General features: G+C 42.8%; 2 protein-coding genes across 5 annotated transcripts in view; both read left to right on the top strand.

Annotated features, from left to right (window-relative positions):
* Positions 1-3362: 3362 nt before the first annotated feature.
* On the top strand, positions 3363-15238 carry IL1A (interleukin 1 alpha). Of its 3 annotated transcripts, XR_016395352.1 has the most exons (8): positions 3363-3471; positions 4116-4170; positions 5518-5566; positions 6902-7124; positions 9479-9652; positions 11691-11812; positions 13858-14003; positions 14186-14290. XR_016395352.1 is itself a non-coding variant. In XM_022599245.2 (7 exons), exons 2-7 carry the CDS (start codon positions 4124-4126, stop codon positions 14366-14368), a joined length of 798 nt encoding a protein of 265 aa, XP_022454953.2. In that variant the 5' UTR covers positions 3363-3471; positions 4116-4123; the 3' UTR covers positions 14369-15238. The 3 variants fall into 3 exon arrangements, 2 of the variants coding, with proteins under 2 accessions (XP_022454953.2, XP_089778939.1); XM_022599245.2 differs by lacking the exon at positions 13858-14003 and having other exon boundaries at positions 14186-15238; XM_089922813.1 differs by lacking the exons at positions 3363-3471; positions 13858-14003 and adding an exon at positions 3478-3801 and having other exon boundaries at positions 14186-15238.
* A 5313-nt stretch (positions 15239-20551) lies between these two features.
* The window catches only part of CKAP2L (cytoskeleton associated protein 2L), a 31496-nt gene continuing 29605 nt past the window's right edge, over positions 20552-22442 (top strand). The window contains exon 1 of one of the 2 annotated variants that reach the window (XM_022599231.3): positions 20552-20668. In XM_022599231.3, coding sequence (XP_022454939.2) covers positions 20638-20668 — 31 coding nt within the window. In that variant the 5' untranslated portion in view covers positions 20552-20637. The other variant, XM_022599232.3, reaches the window with a different exon arrangement.

The following is a 22442-nucleotide window of genomic DNA, read 5'->3' as shown; positions in this document are numbered from 1 at the left end:
TGATAGGCTGTTTGAGGCAGGAAAGACCTTTAAGGACAATCAGTTTCAGCCCTGTCACTTGGCGTTGGTGGTGATAAGAGACTGGCGCATCTATATGCAGTGGAAAGAGAAGCTTGGACTTGGAATCAGAAACCTGAGTTCAAGTGCTGGCTCTGCCAGTTTGGTGACCATAGGTTGGTCACTTAACCTCTTCAAGGGTCCTCAGCTGTGAAAGGGCATGGTAATCACTGTCTCTCGTAGGTAAAGTGAGGAGCCAGTGAGACAGTGCGGGTGAGAGTTCTTTGTGAACTATGTAAAGCAGTTTTCAAGTGAAAAGCACCACCGTGACTGTTAGACCCACAGCCTCCAAGCTCATAAAGCGTATCCAATCACCTACCAAAATACTACATCCTCTCATCCTGCATACCTATATAATTTTTTATTTACTTATTTTTTTTTTTTGCGGTACGCGGGCCTCTCACTGTTGTGGCCTCTCCCGTTGCGGAGCACAGGCTCCGGACGTGCAGGCTCAGTGGCCATGACTCACGGGCCCAGCCACTCCGCGGCATGTGGGATCTTCCCGGACCGGGGCACAAACCCTTGTCCCCTGCATCGGCAGGCGGACTCTCAACCACTGCGCCACCAGGGAAGCCCTATAATTTTTTTTTAAGATTTAATTTTTTTTATTTTTGGCTGCATTGGGTCTTTGTTGCTGCGTGCGGGCTTTCTCTAGTTGTGGCGAACGGGGGCTACTCTTCGTTGCGGTGCGTGGGCTTCTCATTTGCGGTGGCTTCTCTTGTAGCAGAGCACGGACTCTAGGCACGCGGGCTCAGTAGTTGTGGCTCACGGGCTCTAGAGCCCAGGCTCAGTAGTTGTGGCGCACGGGCTTAGTCGCCCAGCGGCATGTGGGATCTTCCCGGACCAGGGCTCGAACCTGTGTCCCCTGCATTGGCAGGCGGATTCTTAATCCCTGTGCCACCAGGGAAGCCCCAATACCTGTCTAATTTTGTGAATCAGGAAAGAAAAATACTGATGCCCAGCAAAACCCCTGGTACAGAATAAGGGCACAATAACTTTTTTCTGAATGATTTAGATTAAAATGACTAAAGAAGGATTTTTGAGGCCTCCCCAGAGTCAAGAAGTGGATACAGGAAACCACCCAAATTCCCAGTCGCAGGACAACCCACAAACACACTTGGGGCTCCAGTATGTTCCTCTCTCTGTTTCCTAGAAAGAGGTGGTGTGGTGCTGAGAATTACTTGCAAGTCAAGCTTAGTTCACACTCACAGAAAAGCACGTTCCCCAAAACAAAGCAAGGACTTCTCACTCTCTAAACCTCACCCACATTTTTGTTCTTCCTTTAAAAACCAGTTTCCAAAAAGGTCATGTCCGGGAAAAAGTTAAGTGAGACACAACCTGAGTTGATTGGCTAGAAAATCAGTTCAGACCCTCCTTGAGAAATTCAGCAACCACATTTGAGTAATTTTCTATGACAGAGATGTGACATCGGCCAGGATGGGTGTTGCCACTGATGGTGGAACCAAGGGTATTTTCCTGGATTACCAAAGAGGTGGTATGTATTCCTCCCAGAAACTGAACCCACCCTAGGTTTCAGTGGAGGCTTTCACCTGAAAATGTCCTCCCTGTTGAAGTTTCAAGTCATTATTTTCATAAGAACTATATTATCTTCAGTGAACATTACAATGATGACTCTACAGGGTCCCAAGTGACAGAAGCCATCGTTAGCGCTGTTATTATTTTGGTTTAATTGCATCTCCATAGCAGCCCACATTCACTATGTGCTTTGCAGTTGTTTCTTAGTAATAGTCCTCACAAGATCCGTAGGAGGCAGAGGGGGTAACGAGTGTTAATATTTCTGTGTCGCCTGCAAGAGAAGCACAGACTGCCAACACCCTTCACAAAAGGATCCATCCTGAGACACCCAAGCTCGTCCCAGTCTGGTCCTACATCTACATTGCCTGCACCCAGGACGCCAATTATTCCTGTGGCTCTTATTTATAACTATTATAACACCAGGTCTGTGAACAGGAGGAACTGAACTGGACAATAGAATCAGTACCAGAGATTTTGCAACTGGGACAGACCTTAATTATCACCTAACCAACCTCATGATTTACGTTAAACAAGGCCCACACAGCATACTTTACTCAACTCACACCAAACCACTTTACTCCTAGCCCTTCTGAGCTTTTTTGCTTTTTAATATCATGTTGCATTGTGGTGTCTTGCCTTCCTCTCTTTACTTTTTATATTCCTCCTCTACCCTCTTTTCCCATCCATTTCCTTTATTTTAAATTATATGGCTTAAACTCCAACCAGGAAACCTGAAACATTTATCTGCTAAGAGTCTGGTGTTCTGCCACCTGAACTGGGCCAGCCTCAGTATACTGAAAAAGTCTTTGATGATAACAGCCAGGTAACACTGAATCAGGGTCGTGTATAAGAGTCCCTGAGTCCCTTCCTTTCTCAATCTCCATTCTTCTTTTATTTTTGACCGTGCCACGCAGCATGCATGATATTAGCTCCCCGACCAGGGATGGAATCCAGGCCCCTGCAGTGGAAGCGTGGAGTCTTAACCAATGGACCACCAGGGAAGTCCCCCAATCTCCATTCTTGAATCCAGCCACTGGCTTCCAGCCTTGTCCATACCTCCCTGAGTCTGCAGCTATCCTCACACACCTTGGGTTTATCCTAGAGAAGACCATTCTTCTCTCTGGGCTCTGGTAGAAGCCAAACATGGCCAGGAAAAGAGTTTTCTCCTAAAGCTCTGTCACTTCTGTCTGAAATGGATTGACAGTATTCAGAGGAGTAAAAGGATTGACTTCTGTGGTTGACTATCATTTTTCTCTCCTCTACCCTGCCCTAACGGAGAGGTTGTCACCCCATACTCAGAATGATGTATGCCTACTCAAGCAGACCTCCCTCTTCAGAAAAGATGGATCGTCTTCTCTCAAGAGCCACCCCTTAGCTGCCGGGGGGCTTCCAAGTATTCCATCAATTCATACTCAGCCCTGGGGCGCAATAAACAAATTAAGCCAAAACACGAACTACAACTCCTAAGCGCCCCTCCAACTCTAACCATCTACAATTCTGCTTTTAGTAGTTCTCCCTCCATTCCCCCACCAAATATTTTTAGAAACTTAAGTTTCCTGTTCTTCTTCCCTTTTTCTAAGACTACATGTTTATAACTGTTTAGAGCAAAGCAATAAATAAATGAACCAAGTCAGAAACTCCTGGAATCTCTGCAAACACTATGATCAAGTATATTGTTTGTCATTATTTTGGCCAGTATAAGGTTGGATGAACTTAAAAAAATACAAAGCAGAATTTTTCCCTGTGAATTTCCAGTGGTGCAATCATGGCCACGCCCACTCCAGAGCAGACAAAAGGCGAAGAAAGCTGACTGGGGCTACAGTCTCCACACGGAAAGAGAGCAAGTCATTTCACTGTCGCTCGCTTGAGTCAGCAAAGGTAAAGTCCTTATCACATCTTTGGATCTTAAAACAGTTTTTTTGTTTTTCCCCTTGGCTGTGATCTCTCAAACTGCCTCCTCTGAAGCTAAAGCCTCTTCCTTCCTTTCCCATCCCTCTCTGGTTTGGTGTGTGAGTTAGAATCACAGTCAGATTTCAGAAAATCATTCTCTCTACTGGTGGGAAATTGAGGGACAGAGAGGAACTGGTTACATATGAGGGCATTGGAGGGTGCAGCCAAGGCTTTCCTTGAAGGGAATCTCTACAACCAAAAACTGTTAGGAGAAAACTGGGAATTTCTAACTCTGTCTCTTTCTTGCATCTGTGTAAGGTAAATATCTCATCCTTGTTGGGGGTTTTCTGTTTCTTGTTTTTTACTTATTCAAACTTTCACTGAATGCCTACCATGTGTGGTGCATTGGGTTGGACACATAAGGGTTACCAAGATTCTAAAAGAAGTTTACTGTGTAGCAGAGGAGGCAAATACATATGCAAATAATTCAAGGGAGTGAAAAGAAGAATGCTGAGTGTGAGCTAAGTCATTCATTAAATGTCTCAAGAAACACAAAGGGGAGGTGGTTCTCGTTGCCGGCATCTGGTTCAGAGGCTGGCAGGGCTGACAGCTACTGGTGCTCTTTGTTGCAGAAGTGAAGATGGCCAAAGTCCCTGACCTCTTTGAAGACCTGAAGAACTGTTACAGGTAGGAAAGAGCTTCTGTCTCTTGTGATTTAATGAGGGGATCAAGGTACATTAGAATCCAGCTGGGCCAGACCCGCAGAGGCTGTAAAGATGCGTCCTACCTCTGAAGTCAGGGCAGGTTCAGTGAAGACCCAGGGAAACAGCACCCAGAATTTAAACTGAGGTGAAATTGACAGGGAGGCAGCCATTCTAGAAAGATCACTTTATTTTTTTTTTTTTAAATGTCTATTCAGGCCTTTTGCCCATTTTTTAATCAGGTTGGTTTTTTGTTTTTGTTTTTTTTAGATGTTGGGGGTAGGAGTTTATTAATTTATTTATTTAGTTTTGCTGTGTTGGGTCTTCGTTTCTGTGCGAGGGCTTTCTCTAGTTGTGGCAAGCGGGGGGCCACTCTTCATCGCCGTGCGCGGGCCTCTCACTATCGCGGCCTCTCTTGTTGCGGAGCACAGGCTCCAGACGCGCAGGCTCAGTAGTTGTGGCCCACGGGCCCAGTTGCTCCGCAGCATGTGGGATCTTCCCAGACCAGGGCTCGAACCCGTGTGCCCTGCATTAGCAGGCAGATTCTCAACCACTGCGCCACCAGGGAAGCCCGAAAGATCACTTTTAAGGGCTGCTGAGTCCTAGTGGTTTTCAACATCTACTTAGACACAGCTTCAGTCTGGTTCACATGCCCTGATACAGTAAGGAGTTTTAATGGATTGTCAGAAAGAGAAACCTTTCTCAGGAAAACTTCTTGATCTCAATCTGGAAGAGGAAATGGCTTCACAGCAATTTGAGCATGTGAAACACACACGGTCAATCTCATTCAGACATAGGAGAAAGATAATGAATAAAAAGTTAAAATTGTATAACACTTTAAGCCAACATGGTATTCCCATTACCTATTAAGATACACTAACCACAAACTAGACTATGGAAATGTTGCCTGGATATTTGGCAAAGTATAAATTATTAAATCTGTTTTAGTAAATACATGAAAGCAAAGTGTAACGTATAACCCATTTGGTTCAAATTTAAATGAGGTGCTTCAAAAGTGTTTCTTCTCTCTTGAGGAGCTTAAAATTTTTCCCCAAAATTCAATTACAGCTCTTCAATTGGTTAGCCAAGTCTCGTTTTTATAGATAGAGCACAGGTAGAGTTCAAGGCCTGGCCCGATGATTACTAATTCCAAATTATCAAGTACAAATTACTGTATGGGTGTGTATGCACAGAGGTCCTTAATTTTCAAAGATGACAGTAATGGCCGTGTGTGTGTGTGTTACCCAAAGCTAATATAGTTATTAAAATATGTTGCCCAGTGACTGTAGTGATATAACAAACAGAATTAAATTCTCATCCTCTTGTTTAACAGTGAAAATGAAGAATACAGTTCCGAAATTGACCATCTGTCTCTGAATCAGGTAAGCATATGACTGTAATTCTTATGAGATTGCTGTGTTTACGCAGTATTTTCTCCACTAGTATAACAATGGCTTGAATCTTAGATGCTTCTGTTTTACCTTCACTAGAAGTCCAGAGACATGCATTTTTTCATTATAAGTGAGACCAACTGCCTCTTTGCACTAACAGTTGATGGCATCATTCATGCTCACCAGATTTTCCCAGAACAGAGCAGAACTCACCTGAAACTCCAAGAATGGAGTCTTCTCCGTCAGCCTTCAATCAGAATGTTGGTTTTGCCATCCTGGGACAGCCCCTTTGGGCCACTTCACCAGGGGTCTGTCTCCTTAAGTGACGTGTTGTTGACACCTTCTCTAACACCAGCTCCAGAGATTAGAGATAGCCCTCTAAGTGTAATAGCCCATGAAGCTGAGGTGGAAGAAGCAGACCAGTTGAAAGTAAAAAATCTGCAGCCATTCACATGCTGTGTTATTTGGTTAGGAGACCAAAAATAGGTACTGCTTTGTGTGTCTTTGGTACTAGTTCTAAAAGCTATACCTAGAGGAGTATTTCTAAAATATTTAAGCATTGTCAAGTAGGTGTTTGACCTCCTGAGGGGGAACTGACTAGAAGGCTACCACTCACTAAGATCGCTTGTAGACCTGTTTCATTACAACATGTCATTTTTTTTTACTGAAATATAGTTGATTTACAATATTGTGTTAGTTTCAGGAGGAGAGCATAGCGATACAGTTTTTTTTCTGGTATAGGTTATTACAAGATATTGAATATAATTTCCTGTGCTATACAGTAAATCCTTGTTGCTTATCTATTTTATGTGTAGTAGTGTGTATCTCTTAATCCCATATCCCTAATTTGCCCCTCCCCCCCTTACATCTCCCCTTTGGTAACCATAAGTTTGTTTTCTACGTCTGTGAGTCTATTTCTGTTTTGTATATAGGTTCACTTGTATTATTTTTTAGATTCCACATGTAAGTGATATCATATAGTATTTGTCTTTCTCTGACTTACTTCACTAAGTATAACAAGATCTCATTTTTGAGTCTGTGGTTGGATGACAAAGACCTTCCCAGAGATCACATCTTTTCAGGGAAATCCTCAAAGGAGGGATGGGAGGAAGTGGGTAAAGAGGAAAGAGGCAGAGGAAAAGGAAAGGAGGAAGGAGAAAGGAAAGGAGGAAAGGAGGAAGGAGGGAAAGACTGATGAAACATGGGTTACCCGAGACCAAAATGGACATCCTTCTCTCTAAGTCTGTTGAATAAAACTCCTATTATAAAGGAGTCTCATTCTATGGCCATGGGCAGCCTCTCAGTTTTCATTTTCCTTCCTCACAGAAGTCCTTCTATGATGCAAGCTATGAACCACATCATCAGGACTGCATAGATAAATATATGTCTCTGAATACCCCTGAAACCTCTAAGACATCCAAGCTTACCTTCAAGGAAAATGTGATGATGGTTGCAGCCAACGGGAAGATTCTGAAGAACAGATGGTTGAGTTTAAATCGGTTCCTCACCGACGATGACCTGGAAGACATTGCCGATGGTACAGAAGAAGGTAAGGGGTCAAGTGCAATAATATCTTTGTTTTCTATTTTTAAGCAAATGGGACAGCAGAGTACAGGGAAAAATAAAACCTTGAGTAACAAGAGGGCAACCAACCATTCGTCTGGTAACTATAAGAAAGGAAAATTAATTTTTAGCCTTCTCCGGTGGGAAGAGGTCAGCAGTGGCTTGAGTTTAGCATACCTGCTCACAGGCTCACTTCGTGGCCATATTCTTAAGGTCATGTGACTTTGCACCTTTCGACAGAAAGCAGTTATATACTGTTAGTGGGTGACTTCCACTGTAGAAGTTATGCTCCTCCACATACTAATTATGTCTCCTTGGGCAAGTTACTTAACCTTTCTGTACTTCAGTTTCCTCTACTGTAAAATGGGGGTAATCCCCTAACTGTTGTGAAGATTAAATGAGTCGATACTTGCAAGCTTCTGGACTAAAATAATGCCTGGCACATAGAAAATACCTAAAAAATGTTAGCTATTATTAGCATTATTACTACTACTATTTTGTTAATACTACCGACACTACTAACTTACTAATGGCTGCATTATCTCTCACCTTCACAACAACCCTACATTCTTGTTTTATATATGAGGAAAGTAAGCTCAGTGAGATAGTGGCCTGCCCAAAATCTCACAGTGTGTAAGTAGTAAAGTGTCAAACCAAATCTGTTCTATCTGACTATAGAAGTCATGATTTTTCTCCCATGCCTTCACTATACAAGCCTCCACATGAGATATAAACCTAACATTTTTAAAGTAACAGCTAAATATTAACACATGTTCACCTAGAAAATTGGAAAATACAAGAATGAAAATTAAAACCACGCATACTCATACTACCCCTCAGAGTTTACCACTGCCAGCACTATGTTACCTTCCTTAAAGTCTTTTCTATGTGCATGCACACACAGGAATATACATGTTAAACATTATTAGGTCAATTACATACAATTTAATATCCACCTTTTTTCATTTGTCAATAAATAAAAGACATTTTAGAGCTCCAGTTTTTTACCATTATAAGTAATGTGACAATGAAGAGCCATATCAATAAATCTTCATTTCTATCATTTATTTCCTTAGAATAAAATATTCCTGGAAGTAGAATTATTCAGAGCCATGAGGATTTGTGAAGCTATTGACATATACCCCTGTTCAGAAAGGTGGTAGATAGAAAAAACAAAATAAAAAAAATTTTTTTCAAAAAATAAAAAGAAAGGTGGCAGACTATGGAGAACAGTATGGAGGTTCCTTAAAAAACTAAAAATAGAATTACCATATGACCCAGCAATCCCACTACTGGGCATAATCCCTGAGAAAACCATAATTCAAAAAGAGTCCTGTACCACAATGTTCATCGCAGCACTATTTACCATAGCCAGGACATGGAAGCAACCTAAGTGTCCATCGACAGATGAATGGATAAAGAAGATGTGGCACATATATACAATGGAATATTACTCAGCCATAAAAAGAAACGAAATTGAGTTATTTGTGATGAGGTGGATGGACCTGGAGTCTGTCATACAGAGTGAAGTCAGAAAGAGAAAAACAAATACTGTATGCTAATACATATATGTGGAATCTAAAAAAAAAAATGGTTCTGAAGAACCTGGGACAAGACAGGAATAAAGACGCAGACGTAGAGAATGGACTTGAGGACACAGGGAGGGGGAAAGGTAAGATGGGACGAAGTGAGAGAGAGGCATGGACATATATACACTACCAAATGTAAAATCGATAGCTAGTGGGAAGCAGCCACATAACACAGGGAGATCAGCTCGGTGCTTTGTGACCACCTAGAGGGGTGGGAAAGGGAGGGTGGGAGAGAGATGCAAGAGGGAGGAGATACGGGGATATATGTATATGTATAGCTGATTCACTTTGTTATAAAGCAGAAACTGACACACCATTGTACAGCAATTATACTCCAATAAAGATTAAAAAAAAAAAGGTGGCAGACATTTAGACCTGCACCTCAGTGACATATAAAATTCCTAGTGGATTCATTATTTTCTCAGAGTGCATTCATTTGAAAATATAGGTGGAGAATATACAAGGAGTCTTCCTGGTTACTTACAAACCTCCAAACAACCAAAAAAGTTGTACAGGTAATCTTTAAAAAAAAAACTATTGCCTGAAGAATCTAAGTTTAAAAAGAAACAAATAAGTAACCACAGGGATAATCCTAGAACCAATTCTGCTGACAGGGTGATTTCACTTCTCTCTCAGTTTCCTAACCTAGACTGGGATATTCTTCATGTCCCTTCAATAGCTTGTATTAGAGCATGTATATCATCTATGTTTGTACTTGGACATTAATCTGAGCTCGTGATAATGGTTTTAGAAATCATCAAGCCCAGATCAGCACATTACAGCTTCCAGAGCAACATGAAATACAACTTTATCAAGCTCATCCAACAGCAATACATCCTGAATGACGCCCTCCATCAAAGTATAGTTCTACATCCGTCAGGTCAATACCTCATGGCTGCTGCATTAAATAATCTGGATGAGGCAGGTAAATGGACAATTCTGTCATCTTCCCCCACCCTTTTTATTTCTGTATTCTTTTAAGCTTTCTGCTTTTAAAGAATAAACCTCTCTAGATTCCTGGCTTTGCACGATTTATCTAGAATAGGATGAAGCACATCACCCCTCGTAAAAATTCTGGGCAAGGACAGGAACTTCAGCCAAATCTGGAAGCTTTAACAAGAGAGAAGTGTCTTAGCTATGAAAGCTCTAAGTGCAGTTTAAAGCTTTCTGAGATACTGTCTCCTTTGGTTCTCTGAGATAGTCTTATCCTTGATTTTAAAGGTAAGTAAACGGAGCCTCAGAAATATTCAGTGACTTATGCAAATTTACTCAGAAGCCAATGAGGAGCCTGCTGACCAAACTTCCAAATAACACCAAACTAGGAAGAATCATTATCTTTTTATATATATATATAAATTTATTTATTTGTTTATTTTTTCGCTGTGTTGGGACTTCGTTGCTGCACACGGGCTTTCTCTAGCTGCGACGAGCAGGGGGCTTCTTTTCCTTGTGGTGCTCGGGCTTCTCATTGTTGCGGCTTCTCTTGTTGTGGAGCACGGGCTCTAGGCGTGAGGGCTTCAGTAGTTGCAGCACGTGAGCTCAGTAGTTGTGGTGCACAGGCTTAGCTGTTTCGCAGCATGTGGGATCTTCCTGGACCAGGGCTCGAACCCGTGTCCCCTGCACTGGCAGGCGGATTCTTAACCACTGCGCTACCAGGGAAGCCCAAGAATCATTCTCTCTGATAACATAATTGTGAGGCAAAGTAGCCAATAAGCTGCAAATATGTTCTGAAGAATGAAATTTAGGATGCAAGAAATTTTGTCACAACGATCCAATTTCCATGGTGTACATATTTTAGCTTAAGGACATGTCATCAGTAAACAAAATTATCTTCAGAGGTCCAAAGAGGCTACTTTGTGATAAACAAGCAGGGCTCTTTCTGATTGGATATATTTCAGCTAACATGCTTTCCACTCTAAGACATTTACAAATTATTTTGTGTTCTACTTTCCTACTTAATATTATTTCACACAATTTTCCCACATATTGACAGGGTATATGTATTTGCCATTTTTAATGGCACTAGAATATCCAATCATGTTGCTATACTGGTGCCTTGGGTTTGCTCTAAATAATTCAGTTGCAAATGTCTTTGTTTAAATTATTTCTTTCTCTATGAGCGTATTTCTTGGAACGTATCCCAGATGCTGGATTTCTAGGCATAAATAATTTTACAGCTCTTATTAAGCATTGTTCTCTAAGGAAAACTGAACTACTTTTCACTATCCTTAGCAACATATGAGTGTATCAGCTTCTAAACCCCTCCATTTTACTCATGACTTCACAAATTCCAGGGTCTTATCCCACTAATATAATTATAAGAGATTCAATAAATATGCAGCCCCCAAGCATTCATTCAACATAGAAAATTCTAAAGCCATTAACCAAGTATTTACCTGCCTAGTGAATAAGGCAGACATTGTGAAGGATACAAAGATATATAAATTCCATTCCTGACCTTCGGGTACTTACACCATAGTTGGGGACATAACTGCACACACACACAGAGCATCTTTTTTATATGTATATATAAATTTCTTTCTTATTTATTTATTTTTGGCTGCATTGGGTCTTCGTTGCTATGTGCGGGCTTTCTCTATTTGCGGTGAACGGGGGCTACTCTTCGTTGCAGTGCACGGGCTTCTCATTGCGGTGGCTTCTCTTGTTGCAGAGCACGGGCTCTAGGCATGTGGGCTTCCATAGTTGCAGCACGTGAGCTCAGTAGTTGTGGCTCATGGGCTCTAGAGCACAGGCTCAGTAGTTGTGATGCACAGGCTGAATTGCTCTGTGGCATGTGGGATCCTCCTGGACCAGGACTCGAACCCGTGTCCCCTACATTGGTAGGCGGATTCCCAACCACTGTGCCACCAGGGAAGCCCACACACAGCATCTTCATAAACACTTGATTTTTACACAAATACAATGGATTTACTTTTTTTTTTTTTGGCTTTTCTCTTTGCCAGTGGAATTTGACATAGCTGCTTATACATCAGGAGACGATACTCAACTTCCTGTGACTCTAAGAATCTCAAAAACTCAACTGTTTGTTTGTGCTCAAAATGAAGACGAACCCGTATTGCTAAAGGTCAGTTGTTCTCAGTCTCCAATTTACCTTCATTTACAACCCATGCATTTGTAGATGATCCCAAGAGGCAGACACCCCTAGCAGGATGGCACAGTCCTCTTTTCTTCCTACCACAGTCCTACCTGCCCACCTGCCTTCCCATCCTACTTCTTTTTTTTTTTTTTTTTTTTTTTTTTTTTGCGGTACGCGGGCCTCACTGTTGTGGCCCCTCCCGTTGCGGAGCACAGGCTCCGGACGCGCAGGCTCAGCGGCCATGGCTCACAGGCCCAGCCGCTCCGCGGCATGTGGGATCTTCCCGGACCGGGGCACAAACCCGTGTCCCCTGCATCGGCAGGCGGACTCTCAACCACTGCGCCACCAGGGAAGCCCCCATCCTACTTCTTACCCACTATATTCAAAGGCAGTTCCAGGCAGGATCTGTGGAGGTAGAGGTGGCAAAATTACATAAAAGGCAAACTGCCTTCTTCTTCTTTCTCTTTTCCCTGCCTGGTCCTATTCACCTCCCATCCCTGGGCATCTGTTTATTGCATCCCTCTTTGAGCTTTACTGACATCTACTATCTGACCTACATGACAGTTGGCTTTAGTACCAGGGGGCCTGCCTCCAAGAGTGTCAAATAAGCCACTGAGATCACAGAGGATTAATCACCTGCCAGTGGGTACAAAGCAAAAGCTGGGAGCCAAGGCTCAAACCCTGGCCTTCTGACTGCAGTGGCTCTCTCTCTTCCTTGGTGCCAGTTTTCTCTCTCAGCCCAGCCTCATCTCTACTACCACATTCCCCTCCAAACATACAGACACACACACATGCCCACTAGAGCCAAATGTTTTCTCCACTGATTAGTGGGTGACTCTTATTCAGTAAATGTGTAAAATCCAACCCCCGCTCCCACCCTAACTAGGATTTACATGGATGCATGTGTCTCTCTTCCTGGATCAAGTCAGATGAAAGTGAATGTCTATAGAGTAGGGCAGTAGCTTCATTCGTGAATTCATTCAACAAACGTTGTTTATTGAGAGGCTTCTATTTTTCAAGCAGTGTCAACAGCTCAGTAGACAGTGGTGAGCCAAAGCCTTATAGAACTCACTCTTCTGAAGGGCACAGACAATAGACGAGCCAAACAACCAGCAAAAAGTGCAAGATGCTGTAAAGCCAATGAACAGGGCGCTGAGATAGAGAAAATGAGAGCATGCTTTTTACACAGAGCTCCCTAGAGATGAGAGCTGCTGCTAGGAGGGAGCATGCCATCGGGGGTGGGGGTGGCATTCCAAACAGAGGGATCTGAGTGCACCCAGCCCTAGAGCTTTACAAGGCCAGCTTCAAAGATCAGAAGGGACACCCAAGGAGCTGAGACACCTTGAAAAAAAGGAAAGATAAATAGAGGAAAGGACTTCAAACAGGGAAGTATCCTGACTTTACTTATATTTTCTAACTCAGAGAATAGATCAGAAAGGAGGCAATAGGGAAAATCTGATTAAGATGTGGTAGTAACAGTCGGGGTGGGCGGGGGCGGGAGTTGTGAGACAGGTGGAAAGAAGGAGACAGAATCTGGTTATATTTTGGAGATAGAACCAACAAGAGGAAGAGGGGGAAACTGGGAGAGAAATACGTTTGAGAAATAAAATCCTTGTTGACATTGAAAAACCCAAGGAAACCTCAAAAGGGTATTTAGTTCTTTTCTATTAAAAGAATAGAGAAGAAGCATCTTAAGTTAGAACTTGAATTTTTTTTTCCATGAAAGTACTGTTAAATTTTTTCATACTCGCAAGAGGAACAAGAGGAGTGCCGTCTAAAGGGATCACAATTTTCAAAACATTGTATTGAAAGGATTCAGCTTCTAATATGCCTGGAAAGTTTTGTGTATGTGTGTGTGTGAGATTTGGGTTTCTTTAGTCTTCAATTGTTGACTTAAATACAGAGATAAACATGTCTAAATTCTAAGTTATTTTCCCAAAGTATGATTTGTACATTTAGAGGTCAAAAGGTTTCCAGGTCTTAGCGTCCTTAGTGCTCATATCTGATGCAAAATGTTCTATTCCCATGTTCAGGCAGGACAAGAAGAATGTTTCACCCTACCTGTCAGGATACAGTGAGACACTAGTGTCTTTGGCGATCTTCATGATGACATTGGATTTCTCTCCAGTTAACTGAGGAAATCAATTATTATGAATAGATGGGGCCATACATCTAACAGGCATGTAATAAATGCTTTCTGAATGAACAAATGAATGAAGAACCTATATCATCATGTTACCTAGTCATAGTCCTAAAGTGCTGTGTATCTCATGAAGACCAAACGCCAAGGGATTGAGCGTCAGTTCTTTTTTTAGCATCTTCCTGTTCTCTTTTAATAGATCTTTGTTTTCCTTATCCTAGGAGATGCCTGAGACACCCCAGACCATCAAAGATGAGACCAATCTCCTCTTCCTCTGGAGCAACCATGGCAGTATGCAACACTTCAAATCAGTTGCCTATCCCAAGTTGTATTTTGCCACAAAGCAAGAAAAACCGGTGCACCTGGCGAGGGGCCCGCCCTCTATCATTGACTTTCAGCTTTGACTGTGGAGTCTACTTACTTGTGAAGTGTTGACAATCTGTATGTACCGTGTACATGAAGGAGTCAAATCCTGCACTCTTAGTCACTCTCTGAGCATGTGCTGAACCTTTGTAACTCTAAATGAATATTTACTCTCTTTCTAAGAGAGGGCACAAAGTCTAGTAGAACCAACACTAACATATAATGTTGCTTGTTATTTAAAGAACACCCTATGCTTTGCAAACTACCAATCATTTTAATTATTATTATGCATACAATCTTGGGAGGGCCAGGGCTACTGACCGTGGCTACCAAAAAGGCTCTACCCATATTACAGATGGGTTAACTAAGGCATAAGAATACTAAGAAATACCCACCATAGTATTTGGAATGAGAAGCCATGGACCCAGGATTTCATTCCAACTGCTTAGCTTCTGCTTTTAAGTTGCTGATGGACCCTTTATCAAACACTGTAAGTTTCTGGGACCTCAGTTTGATCACCTTCAAAATGGAGGGAATGATGGCTATATCCTTCCTGCCTCAACAGTATTTTATGCCAATCCGTGAGCTCGTTTTAGTAAAATACTTCTTGAAGCTGAGCCTCAAGAAGAAGGCAAAGGATGCAATATTATTTTAAATTATTATTTATTACACTTATATATTTATAAATATTATTTCTAAGATAATTGTAACATTATTATATTTATGGCAATTCTTTGCAATCTCTGAGTATGCCCATGTATCTTCAACAATTGTAGACAGTGTTTTCCAGGCTGAATGAGTTTCAGGCACTAAGGCACTTTGATCCAAGTTGTGCTTTTTCCATTGCTGTGAAGCTCTGTATTCTAGTACCTGGGAGTTCTGTAATTACGATAATAAATTTGTATTAGTTACCTTGTTCGTTTGAACTGATAATTGGCCAAACTCTTTCACTCCTCTGCCTTTGTCATTCTTGTGTCATTCAATTTCACCTGCTCTCAAGTCCTACTAGCTAAAATGGGATGAACCTAACTTTGGCAACCACAGGACAACTGTTATCTCAACTTTCTTTTCTGGAACATGAGCAACGTTTCTTCTAGGTTCTAGAAGTTGTGATCCAATCGTAGTGTTACATTACCATCAACAATGTGAACTGATACGTTATCATCAATCATAATTTAGAAAAAAGTAAATCTGGCCCATAATTACATGTTGTCTTAATCATTATTTTACAGCATGGTAATTAGGAACACATAATAAAAGTAAATAACTATAAGTAGTGTTACAAAACCATACCAAGATTTTATGGTTTTTCTCTCCCCTTTGTTAGCTTGCCAGTATGCATAAAAGGCGTAAGAATGATGATATTCCCAGGTTCGTTTAAAGCTCATATTACACACAACACATGTGTTCATATGTCCATACAAACTCACACATTCAGAGCCACATTAAGGACTAATGGCTCCTTTTGGAAAGCATAGATACAAAGTACGTTGAGTTGGAAAAAGTTGAAATCAAGAGAACTTGGAATTAGATGTGGGAAGTAGTGGAGAAGGAGTAGTCCAAGATGACTCTCAGTTTCCTGCTACTGGAGAGATGAAATATAATGAGTACCATTTTAGACACGTAACTTGAGCTACTGGCGGGACACCCAGATGCAGATATACAATGGGCACATCATGATGTGTCTGGAGCTCAAGAAAAGTTAGAACTGGATACAGACTTGGAAGACATCAGCAGGTTTTTAGTAGGTAAAATCCTAAAAATGACATCAGAGAGAGAAGAGAAGAATATGATGAACACTGTTGGTTGTCCACCCAATCACCGTCTCCCCATCTTCCTTACTGACAGAACCCTGACTTCATTCAGAAGGAAATATGTCTTGAATTGGCTTAGACCAACTGGACTCAAAGAATGAGTCCAACTGGTCTGAGCCAATCATGGTCATTCTGTCCTCCCATGACTAAGTCACGTTGAGTTAGTCCTGCCTAATGAGATGTCTGCTGGGGGCAATTTCTGGGAAAGATTTTCTACTCTGATAAAAGAGCCATGTAGAAGAAAGTCTTTTTTTTCTTCCTTCCTTCCTGCATGAGACATGTTCTATGAGGATGTAGAGCTTGGAACTGTGCTAACCAACTTGCACTTGGGAAGACACAGCCACACGCTGAGGATGGCAGAATGGAAGGAGAAATAGAGTCAGCATCTCTGATGACATTGTTGCACTAAGAATCTACTTACTGCCAGACTTTAAGACCACAAGAAACATTATTGCAATTTTATTCTTTTTATTTTTGGCCGCGTCGGGTCTTCGGTGCTGTGCGCAGGCTTTCTCTAGTTGTGGCGAGTGGGGGCTACTCTTCGTTATGGTGCGCGGGTTTCTCATTGCAGTGGCTTCTCTTGTTGCAGAGCACAGGCTCTAGGCATGCGGGCTTCAGTAGTTGTGGCGCACAGGCTTAGTTGTTCCAGGGCATGTGGGATCTTCCCAGACCAGGGCTCGAACCCATGTCCCCTGCACTGGCAGGCGGATTCTTGACCACTGCACCACCAGGGAAGTCCCATTATTGTGATTTTAAATCATTTACATTTGGTTTGCTATTACTTACAGCCAAACTCAGCCTAATTGAGCACCACAGAATACAGACACAGATACAGAGCACTGCAGAAAAACGGAGAGAAAAGGAAAAAACCTGTTCTCTTGTTTGTTTCACACTGTTCTTTCCAGTTGCCATTACTTTCCTAGGTTTTCTGTACCCCAAGTCTGGCTAGAGTAAGACTAGGTATCAATATTTTAAGAAATAGAGAAATATAAAACACTGAGCAAGCAATACCAGTTCAAGAAATCTTAAAAAGCATAATAGCTGCTCAGTCTTTAACAGTGAAATATTGAATCATTCTAGAAATGGCCTCAAGTATTATTCTAACAGGGTCAGCTATGCATATCCCTTACTCCCTACTCCCCAGCTGCATAAACAGTGAGAAGGTCACCATGATGAGCTTCAACAATCCTAGCACTGAACTTGTTGGAGCCTATTTCTTTAATATAGTCTTATACATCAGTCTCCAAATTGATGAGTGTAGAGCCACATCACCCGTAAGTCCAAGTTATGGAAGGAAAAGGGAAAGGATATTTCCCTAACCCTCCCCCCAATTAAATCATCCCTCTGATGCTTACATATACCGACACTTGAACTTTTGGGGGATGATGGAAATAGTTGGGATAACAGTAAGTACCGTGTTGGATGTAAAATATGCTTGTGTATCTATACCTATTCCTTGATTGTGTGGTGGTTTCATGACCATATACATTTGTCAAAATTGTCCTCTTGAGTCTTGGCCAATGTTGGCTTGTCAATATCTCTCATAAAACTTGTTACCCAGAAATTGGTATACTATTCAGGATATGGCCAGCCCAGCACAGCTTAGAGTGGGACCTTGTCCTTCCAATTTTAGACACCATGCTGTTTTTAGAAAGTGACATTAGCTTTTTGAAAGCAAGTGACATTGTTGATTCATATAGGGTTTGTAGGCAACAAAGACCTATAGGTTCTCATCCTAAATTCAAAACTTTAAATATATCCCTGTTCAGTTTTAATCTTATTTGGCCCCAGATCTTTCTAGATTGTTCCAGATTCTGATTTATTTTTTTATACACTGACTCTTCCTCTTAGTTTTGTGACATCTGTAATTTGGTGAGCATGTTTTCATTTTGTACATAGTATATCATAGAGTATAAAAAATAGGTTACAAACATTTTTGCAAGAGTGCCTGAACTACAGTGACCAAGGGGAGAGTGGTATGAGCTGAAGCTATAAAAGTAGGCAAAGGCTAGGCCCTGCAGGAGTTGTAAGACTTTAGCCTCAGAGCAATGGGAAGCCATTCAAGCCACAAGATGGATACTTTGCTAGATGAGTTGAGAATTGTTAAACCTATTTAGCTTTTTTTCCATATTTTGTGCCCTACAAAATAGTTCTTCAAATATCCAAAGAATTTAGAAAAGGGTGCAGAGTCAGCCCATGTTGCTCCAGAGAACAAGGACCAATGAGCAAGAGGCTTATTTGAGCTCTTTTTTTTTCTTTAATTTTCATAATAATCAGCAGTTGTCTAAAAACAGGACAGGTGAAGCAGCTCCCTGACCCAAGCAGTATTCCTGCAAAGATGCAATGCACACATGGGATCTGTAGAATACTCTAGCACTGGGTGGTGGACAAGATGACTTCTCAATCTGCAACCCATTTGATCACTAAGATTCTATAAAGACCAAGAGAACTCCTTTCACTTTTCTGAAACTGTACATGAGCCACTTTCTTACTCATTAACCAAAAATGTTCTGCCCAGCTGCTAGATTTAACCATTAGGCAAGGATTCATGGCACTAGACAAAGAGTCCAAGTTTTTCACTTAAATAATGATCAGTTGTCCTATTTTAAACATATTTGTATACTACTAGTGTGTCAAAATATATAAATCCAGAAACCCCAGCATGGCTCCCTCCTGAACACCCTGTTTGGAAACAAAGAGGAGAGCTGCCCCAATGGCTTCATGCCCAGCTGAGCACCCAAATGGTGAAGCAAACCTGGCAAAAATGGGCCCACACACAGCTCCACCTCTCTATCCACCACCTCTCTGGCACCTAGGGAAGTGGAACCCTAACACATAGAGTGCCAAAAGCATTTCCCAAACCTCTTCATGAAACTGTGGACTAGCCAAACTGGGGAAATTTTTGAAAGAAAAGTTTTAGGACAGAAATAAAAGGAATGATGTGTGTCTAGGGACTCAGGAGGTCTGGACCTGCCCCCATTGTACCTTCCTTGGTTAGGCATACACCCAGCTGATAAGGTCTAATCAAAAATATACATCAAAAAGGAGCCATCCCGAAAACAGTATGGCGGTTCCTCAAAAAATTAAAAATAGAGTTACTGTATAATCCAGTAATACCATTTCAAGTTATATACCCAAAGAATTGAAAGCAGAGGCTCAAACAGATAATTGTACACTCATGTTCAAAGCAACATTATTCACCATAGCCAAAAGGTAGAAGTAACCCAAATGTCCGTGACAGATGAATGCATGAACAAAATGTAGTATATACATACAATGGAATATTATTCTGCCTTAGAAAGGAAGGAAATTCTGTCATATGCTACAACATGGATGAACCTTGAGGACTTAATGCTAAGTGAAGTAAGTCAGCCACAAAAAGGCAAATACTGTATGATTCCTCTTAAATGAGGTTCCCAGAGTAGTCAAAATCATAGACAGAAAGTAGAATGGTGGTTGCCAGGGCCTGGGGGGAGAAGGCAACAGGGAGTTAGTGTTTAATGGGTACAAAGTTTCTGTTTAGGAGGATGCGAAAGCTCAGGAGACAGACGATGGTGTTGACCTGAAATAGACTGCCAGATAGTTTCCCAGCAGAGATGGGTTTCTTCAGGGTCAGCAGAGAATTGCAATTTGGGATCTGCAACCATGACGAGCCACACTGAAGTCGAGGGAAGAAGGAAAATGCTTTTACAGAGGGGGAAACGGAAGTTGGGAGAGCTGTAATAAACAAAGGGTCCCTGGCTTTTCATTGGCGAGTCCTTGCCAGGAAGCAGGAGTCTTTCTTCTTATGACTGGGCTCCCTGTGGTCGCAGAATATGAGAACTCCCCCTTCTGATCTCCCTACTCTATTTGAGGTACCTGTTTGATTTTTTACAGTGGTGATGATTGTACAGCATTGTAAATGTACATAATGACACTGAACTGTACACTTAAAAATGGCTTAAATGGTAAACTTTGTTTTGTATATCTTAGCACACTGAAAAACATAAAAGGAGACACGCTGCAGTACTAAAAACTAAGATCCTTTAGCTTCAGAGACCCAAAACAAGTGGAGATGTACACTCATGTGGAGTCGCCAACTTCATCATTTTGGTTTTATCTTATTTTTATGTGAACCTTAGCATCTAAGGGGGCTGGGGAGGCGTTGTCTATGGGGCCCGGGGGCTCCCCCATCGCCCATCCCCGCCGCCTTCAGCGTAAGTGACAGCACAACGGCGCAGAAACCGCATCCTTAAAAGGGGGGCTTCTCCCACCCAACCAGCCGCCCTCAGTGCCAACTGCCCGTTCAACTGTACGTTCTTCCAATCAAAGGGCCCCCTGGGTGATTTGACTGGCAGAGCCAACCACAACGCGTCTACTTCCTTTTGTCCCGACCTCCCCTGCTTCCGACTGGCGGGTTTCAAACCAACGGGAGCCAATGAGAGTGGGCGCACGCCCGACGCGCCTGCCTTGACTGCAGGCGCGGCCTTTTGAAGAAGAACTGTAGCTGGGGAGTCATGGTGCTGCCGGGGCCCTCCGCCGCCGCGGGTGAGTATGACTTCCAGCCGCTGTGTCTTACGGGCGGGGACGAAGGAAGGCCCCCGAGTGAGTCCTTTAGGCGGAAGTGGCCGGTCCGCTCGCCTGCCTGCCTCTGCCTCCCCGTCGGCGTTTCCGGTCCAGGGGGCGCTGACCCTAGCCCAGGCCCTAGGCCCCGGTGAGAAGTCGGGGCCGGGGGTCGGGGAGGGTGTGCGCGGGGCCATGTGCCTCCCAGGCATCTTCCCAGTGACTCCCGCAGCAGCTCTGCAGAAAGCTGTCATTGTCACCTCGTTTGGGTAAAGAACCTGAGGCCCCTTGCCCGGGGTGGCACAGTCAGTAGGAAGCTAGGCGCTCCTGCGGCCCATATTTGGCTCCAGGCGGAGCCCGGGTGTGGCCCTCGGGGCAGCGCCGGCCGCCCGAGTTGTGACAGCTGTCAAGGAGGGTCTCACCCCGACGCGGAGCTCATCTCCTCGCAAGCCCGCGCGCCCTGGTGGAAGCTGATGGGTTAAAAGTGCGCGGAGGCTGAAGGGCTCCCCGACCTCTTAGATGTGCCTGGAGCCCTTTGCTGACTTTCCGCATACTCCTAATCAGGTACCTGCCACCTGCTCCAAAATGCGTGAGTGTTTTGTTGGTTCCGGTAATAATGCATGTTGACTGTTCTAGGCACTTTACACAACAGCCTTTCAAGATGGGCATTTCTGCCCCATTTTAAAGGCTCAGCAGCAGCAAGGCTTGGTAACTTGCTAGAAGTCACAGAGCTGGGATTCCAGCCCCGTCTCTCAGTCTCCAACAGTCCTCTTGACACAGCTGTCTCCTAGGGATGCATCAGAGCCAGATATCAAAATACAGGGCATAAATACACTACCACGTGGAAAATAGATAGCTCCTACTCTGTGACGGCCTAGTTGGGTGGGATGGGGCGGGGGGGCGGCCCAAGAGGGAGGGGATGTGTGTATGCGAATGACTGATTCACTTGGCTCTGCGGCAGAAGCTAACACAACGTTGTAAGGCAATTATACTCCAAAAACGAAAAACAATAAAACCCCAAAAGACACAGGGCAACTCAGTTTAAATGAGGTTGAGTTGTTTTGCACCCCTATTTATTTTTAAACCATTACTGAATTTTAGCCTTTTCCAACCACCCAGTCCCCTCACTCAGTCTCTGCCTCTGGACTCCCATAGTTCTTTCTTTGACCCTATTTTATGGCACTTAGATTTTGCCTTATATTGTAATTATTATTGTGTTTATTTTATCTCCACTACTAGATTGAAACTTCTTGAAGATGGAAATACTGACTTTTCATTCCCTCACAGATGCCTTGCTTAGAAAGCCACCATATGGATAGATGTTTGCCATGAACCCCCTAACCTGGCCTATTTTGTCCTTAGTACCAAAGGAAACCGTGTAAAGGTTTGGGGTCAAAAGTCATCATTCCTGTTAGAAGGGATTAATAAAACAAGGCCCGGGCTTGCCAGCTTAGGTGGGCCAGTAACAGAATCTCTTCAAGCAAAGTTTGATGTGTTGGGAGCTGAGAACGGTGGCTGTGAGCAAGGGCTTTGGATTTGGATAAACCTGGTTTCAAATCCTGGCTTAGCCACATGTTATCTGGGCGTATCATTTATCCTCTTTAAATTTCGGACTGTAAAATACTTCATAGGATTGCAGTGGCGATGAAAGGAAGTGTGTGTGACGAGCTTTGTACGTGGCATATAAATGATATTGTTGATGTTAACGTTAACCTGGAGGCACATTTGTAGGGCTAGGGACTTTATAGCTTTATGGTCC

This window comes from Delphinapterus leucas, chromosome 13 (assembly GCF_059928025.1).
Source record: "Delphinapterus leucas isolate spDelLeu-1000000601 "Yukka" chromosome 13, BTC_Dleu_Yukka2, whole genome shotgun sequence".
NCBI classification, from domain to species: Eukaryota; Metazoa; Chordata; class Mammalia; order Artiodactyla; family Monodontidae; genus Delphinapterus; species Delphinapterus leucas.
Note: the sequence above shows the minus strand (reverse complement) of the source record. Positions and strands in the feature narration are given on the sequence as shown.